The 6,000-nt window shown below is 61.5% G+C and overlaps 1 protein-coding gene across 2 annotated transcripts in view; it reads left to right on the top strand.

The window, feature by feature from the left end:
- The first annotated feature begins 4,861 nt into the window (after window positions 1-4,861).
- The window catches only part of SEZ6L (seizure related 6 homolog like), a 50,583-nt gene continuing 49,444 nt past the window's right edge, over window positions 4,862-6,000 (top strand). For both annotated transcript variants that reach the window (XM_040611855.1, XM_040611846.1), the window contains exon 1: window positions 4,862-5,014. In XM_040611855.1, coding sequence (XP_040467789.1) covers window positions 4,948-5,014 — 67 coding nt within the window. In that variant the 5' untranslated portion in view covers window positions 4,862-4,947. The remainder of the gene's footprint in view (window positions 5,015-6,000) is intronic.

Genomic DNA, 6,000 nt, shown 5'->3' with positions numbered 1-6,000 from the left:
TACAGCATGGAGCAGCTGTACTAGCCTGGGGTCCCAAACAGGTCTGTCCTCCCCACCCCTCCATCCCTCTCTCCAACCCAGGGCTGCCGTGTACTCGCCAGCACTGGGGCCCCACTGCCCCACAAGAACCAGTGAAAACCCACCTTGCTGCTGGCCGACAGCATCTCTGCTCAGAGCCCCTGCCTTCTTTACACTGGCACTGGGGAAAGGGACCTGCACCCAACTCGTCTTTAAGCTGTGAGGTGCTCCACTTCTGGTAGCTCAGGGTGGCGGTCTTGGCTCATCAGGAGAAACTGCTGTGCCCAAACTGGGAAAGCTCCTTCCTGCAGCACTGGAGGTGCCACCGTGGCCACCTGCTCTGGGCATATGCTGCTGGAGTGCAGCTGATGCGGGTTTGCTTTCTGCATCCCTGCTCGGCTGCAGCTGGTGCATCCCCACCTGCCCGACACCACTGACTGGCAGCTAACAGTGATGCTTCGGCCTGGGCTCAGGGATGACTTGGCTGTCCTTGCAGGGGACACCCTCAGGGCTGGGAACAAGGGCCCAGAGATGTGTCACTATCCATAAAATCACCAGAGGCAGTCAAGGGTTCCCAGCCTCTCAGCTGAGCTAGAGAGCTTTAGATGCAGGGAATCAGCTTGTTAGTGCTTCTGCAGGCTGGGCACTCTGGCGAGGTTCATAGCACGGTTGGGGGAAAGTAAAACCTGCAAGGGTACTGGCTCCCTTGCTGGCAGCACAGCAAACACCCTGGGCGAAACCCCCACAGCCCCCCTGCCCAGATGGGGATGGCCAGCCCCGGTGTGTGCAGACGCGCAGAAGGTGTCTCTGCACCGTCCCTGCTCCTGCACTTGCAGGTTTCAGCACAGCAAACAACCCCGCTTGGCGGGTGCGCCAATGCTGTGCTGTGCCCTGTGCCTGCCCGGTCTCTGCCTGCCACCTGGGAGGTGCCGGGGGGTCCGGTGGCTGCAGTGCCAGTCCCACTCCACTGTGGGACAGATGCTGCCAGGCTCAAGGCAGAGGTGTCTGCAGGGTCCTTGGGCAATGTCCAGGCTGGATGGAGCCTCAGCTAGTGCTGCTCCTGCCCCGCAAGGTGCAGGGAGCTGGGAGCAGATGGTGATCAATAGGTGTAACTGCAGAGCAAATGCAGCAACACTGGGCTGCTGCATCACCGTCATGAAATTAAATGAGAGATTGATTTTCCAGGCAGTTTGGATCTCATGGATCTTACCAGCTGTGACAAGTGGAGCTCAGGCATGGCCAGCATTGTGGGGCTGACACCTCCTTGCGCTCCTGTGCACCAAAGAGAGGCAGCTGGGAGGTGGCTGGAGGCTTGGGCACCCTGAAATGGGGGCAAAGTAGGTCTGAGGGGCTTCAGGCTCTTGCTAGCATCGCAGGGGACAGGCCCCAGGCAGGGAGCCAGGCAAGACTGGACACAATGGGAGGGATGGGGAAGCGCAGTGCTCCATGCTCCCCCACAGCTGCCCCTGGCTCACCGGCATCAACTGCATCCCAAACTGCAGTGAGCAGCACTTGTCTGCTCACCAGAAAGACACTGTCTTTCTTGTAACATCTTATCTTCAAGCTTCTCCTCCTAAGTCACATCTGACTTAATTATGGTAATTAAGATTGACATTAATACAAGATTAAAATGTGAAATTAAAATTAGCTGTGAAACTTATCTGAATTTTTAGTGTGCTTATTGATTTTCTTCACTGTTAATCAAAGGTCTGAGGTAACCACCAGTGAACATGGTGCTAATTAGAACAATGCCCACTAAAGTGGCCTCAGGGGACTATTCTCTTTATTTCCTTTTGAATACCCCAGGTTTCTGACCACACAAACATCTGCAGCCCTGAGGTGCTGAGGAAGCAATAACTATTTCTCCTTTTCTTACACACAGCCGTGTGGCTGCCTGCTTGTGAAGCCACCATCTCGCACACTTTGGTCACTGGTGCTCCCTGTATGCAGCCGAGCTGCACACGCAGTGGTGCACAGTGATGCATGGCCACGTGCAGTGCTGGAGGAGCTGGTGTGGCTGGAGGGGGCTCTGGGCAGTGGGTCCTGGCTGCAGGCAGGAAGGCCCCGGTGTTTTGGTGGGGGCAACAGGAGTGTGGTGACCTGGGGAACATCGAGGCGGATGGCTCCCCCACTGCAGACATGGCCGTTGTTTCTCAGGCTGAAATTTCACAGGTCATTAGACCTCAGCACTGGCTGTGCGGGGAGGCTGCAGGAGGAAAATGATTCAAATCACCCAGTTACACACCAGCTACAGGGAGTGCATCCCACGGTGCTTCCCACCCCATACCCCGGCATGCGCTCCCACCTCCCCACTGCCTCCAAGCTCACTCGAGTCCTCAGTGAAGCTGCTGGAGGGGCGAGGGGTCCCCAGCACCACTGTGAGAGCCCCGGGCTCACCAGGCAAGCACCATCCCCAGCAGCCAGGGACATCCCTCCCCCCCAGCCACAGGCACTGCAGGGAGTCTGGAAACACACCCCAAGAGCCACACCGGCTCTCGAAGAGCAGCAGCAAACCCCAGCTGGTGCCAGGCTTGATGTCCCAGGCTCATGGGGTGCCGTGCCAGCGGGGAGCCGGAATTAGGCAGCACTGCCTAATCCCAGTTGGTGAGCCACAGCTTGAGTTTAACCATTCCCTCTCCATCACTAACAACTTTTGCCACTTAGTGGGCATTTCTGCATTACAAATACAGCATTTGTTCTTTTTTCCTGCCTGTTACCATGGTGCTGGTATTATTATCTGGCTATCTTAAAGAGTTTACTACAATGCAGATGAACATAATAAAAATCACTCAAGGAAAACTGCTAAATGAGAGATAACTTTTATCTTTAATAACGTCAGGTTGGGAAGGAAGCTGGGGATAGAGCAGAGAGGGAACCAGAGCAGGCTGCGCTCGTTGTGCCTCAGATAGCTTTGTTAGACCAAATTAAACCTCTGAGCAAGCGAATCCCACTTTGTATATGAAAATGACAGTGTTAAATAATACACTGCACCTCTTGGTGATTTCTCTCCCTTTCTTATTTTGTCCTTCTCTCGCCTGCTGCCCAACTGCTCCCAGCTGGCAGCAGTGAGGAGTGACACAGGGAATGCAAATGACCCCGCTGCCCACACAGCCTGCCTCACGCTCCTCAGAATCCCCCGGCTGCTGCTTCTCCCGCTTGCAGTGGTGTCGGGTGGAGGAACACTGCAGAGCCCAGCAGGGAAAAGGGCAGCAGGATCGGTCCCCATGTTTGGACGGTTTCTTGACTTGATGTGTTCTGCGTGGTGGCATCTGTAGTGATACCAGTATGTGATTATTGTTGCTGAGGTAACCGAGATCAGTGTAATTGCTCTCTCGAAGGTAGCAGGGACTTCTCAGATGGCAGCATCAACAAACTGGCTATTTGGGGGGAAGGCTGACCTCAATCTTGTGGTGTTTGACACTTGTGTTGAGCTTTGTAACATTGTTCTGGCTATTTGACTTGACTGGCAGAGTGGCTGGGACAACCAGGCAGCTCTCACTGGGAGGTGGTTTACAATAAACATTTCAGGGTAGGATTTGGGATTTCAGGACCATGAAACCTCCGTTCCTGTTCTTATGAAAGTCAGTGTAATTGCACCGTGTGCTCTGACAAGCTCAGGAGGGGCCTGCTGGAAGCTCCTAGCTTACTGCAGCTTCTGCTGGCCTGGGCAGCAGGGATGGACCAGAAGGGACCAGGGCCAGAGCAGGAAGGGAGCATCTGAGAGCCATCAGGCCCATGCTCCAACCTGTAGGCAAGAAGGTTGTGGAGCTCCAGGGCCAGGGTGCTGAGCAGGGACTGCACATTGCTTCTCTTGCTGCAGGGCTAAGGAGACACCAGTGCTCACCCATGGCCATGGTGCCAGCCCCACGTCATTGGGGGTTCCTGCTCAGCTTCCACAAACTGTGAGCTCTCATGTGCCTGGAGCCCACCACCCACCGTGGCTGGGCAGGTCCCCTGCTGCCGGGCTTTGCTGGCTCCAGCAGCCGGACCAGACCCCGGGGCACCCATGATCCCAAGGGGCGCAGGGGGCCTGCATCAGCCCCTCCCCCCCCCCCCCCCCCGAACCACTGCCCTATTGACAGCCTGCTTGTGGGGAACCTGAGGAGAGGGAAAAGGGATAAGGATGGGCTTAAGTAGGGAGGCAAGAGGGGCTTGGGGTGCTGAGAGGGGCCTCAGGTGCGGGGGGGGGGGGGGGGATGCTGAGAGGGGTTTTGGGTGCTGAGAGGGGCTTCAGGTGCTGAGAGGGGCTTGGGATGCTGAGAGGGTTTGGAGATGCTGAAGTAGGCTTGGGGTGCTGAGGGGGGCTTGGGGACAAGGGACAGTGGAATGATACAGGAGACTGGGCACAGGCTGAGCGAGGCCTGCAGCAGGGAGCACAGCCCACCCCCCCACCCACCCCGCAGGCTGGGGGGGCACGGGGGCCCCCGGAGCCTTGGGGAACGGAGGAAGCCACGGGGGACGGGGGCGGCTGAGGAGATACGTAGGGGGCTGCTGGTCGCCGGGGCAGACCCGGGCCGAAGAAAAGCGGCGGGTTGCTGGGGCTGGGGCTGGGGCCAGCCGGGGGGGCCGGGGGAGCCGCGGGCGGGGCCGGAGCGCGCGACGCTGCGCGGGGACCGGGGCGGCCACCGGCGCCCTCCCCCGCCGCTCGCTCCGCACCGCTCCACGCCGCGCCGCGCCGCTCCTCTCCGCCCTCCGCCGCTCCCCGCGCCCGCTCCGGCTCCGGCTCCGGCGGCAGCCCCGGCCCCCGCCCCCGGCCCGGCCCCGCTCGGCTCGGCTCGGCTCGGTTCGGCTCGGCTCGGCTCGGCTCGGCTCGGCTCGGCTCGGCTCGGCTCGGCTCGGCTCGGCTCGGCTCGGCTCGGCTCGGCTCGGCTCGGCTCGGCTCGGCTCGCAGCAGCGCGGAGGCTCCGCCGCGCCCGCCGCCGCCGCACCATGCCGGGGCCCCGCGGGCTCTGCCTGCTCGCCCTGCTGCTGGGCAGCCCCGCGGCCCCGCGGCCAGGTAAGCGGCGCGGAGCGGGCCGGGGCTGAGGCGCGGAGCAGAGCGGAGGCTCCTCGGGTACGGCCGCCGGGGCCCTGCGTCTGCCGGTCGGGGGTGCAAGCGCTGCCGGGGAGGGGGCACCGGCCGGGGCGGGGGTGAGGGGGGACGCAGCCGTGGCCGGGGAGGGGGAGCTCGAACCGGGAGTGGATGCTGGAACCTGCCGTGCTACCGCCGACCGGGCACCCCCTGTTTCTGCTGCTCCCCGGGCCGGGCTGAAACTTCTGGCATTCCTTGGAGAGGACAGCGCTGGCACCGGCACCGGCACCGGTGGCGGCGGGGCCCGGCGGGACAGCGGCGGCTCAGCACCGCGGCGCGGACAGCTCCCGCCGCCCGGGTCCTGCCGGGGCCGCCCGGGCAGCCGGTCCTAACGGCGATCGCTGCGCAACGGGGGCCGTGTCCCCCGGGGGCCCTGCGGACCCCCCGCCTCCATCCCGCCCCTGTCCCCAGCCCCCGGTGTCCCCAGCTCCCGGTGCCCTCGGTGCCAGGTCCTCGCCGCTGTCCCCGTCCCACCGGCAGTGGCATGCAGGGGGTGGCCGTGGGGTGGTGCATGTTTACCCAGGGGCTGCATGTTCATTCCACGTGTTCCACGTTTCCACGCAGATCCGCTCCCTCTCCCACTGCCATGATGGCAGACCTAAGAATAGGCTCCGGGACCTGTTTGCGGGTGACTTGACAAAGTCATTGCAAACTAGCGCGGTGCTTAAAGGTCTCTAGAGTGGTGCCTGCTCCTGGCCTGCGGTCACTGGAAGGCGGCGGTGGGGAGCAGCGGCCGTCTGGTGCGCTGCTGGCCGTGGTTACGGTGTGGGCTGCTCAGAGGGAGAACGGCCTCGGTGCCTGCCTGTGCTGCAGTGTTTGTGCAGGGCCCGGGAGCTGACCTCTAGGGCCGATGGTGCGTTTTAAGCAAAGATTAACAGCTCTTGGTGGCAGGAGGGCTGTGCAATGCTGCC

The sequence above is a fragment of the Falco naumanni genome, chromosome 1 (genome assembly GCF_017639655.2).
Source record: "Falco naumanni isolate bFalNau1 chromosome 1, bFalNau1.pat, whole genome shotgun sequence".
Lineage (NCBI taxonomy): Eukaryota > Metazoa > Chordata > Aves > Falconiformes > Falconidae > Falco > Falco naumanni.
Note: the sequence above shows the minus strand (reverse complement) of the source record. Positions and strands in the feature narration are given on the sequence as shown.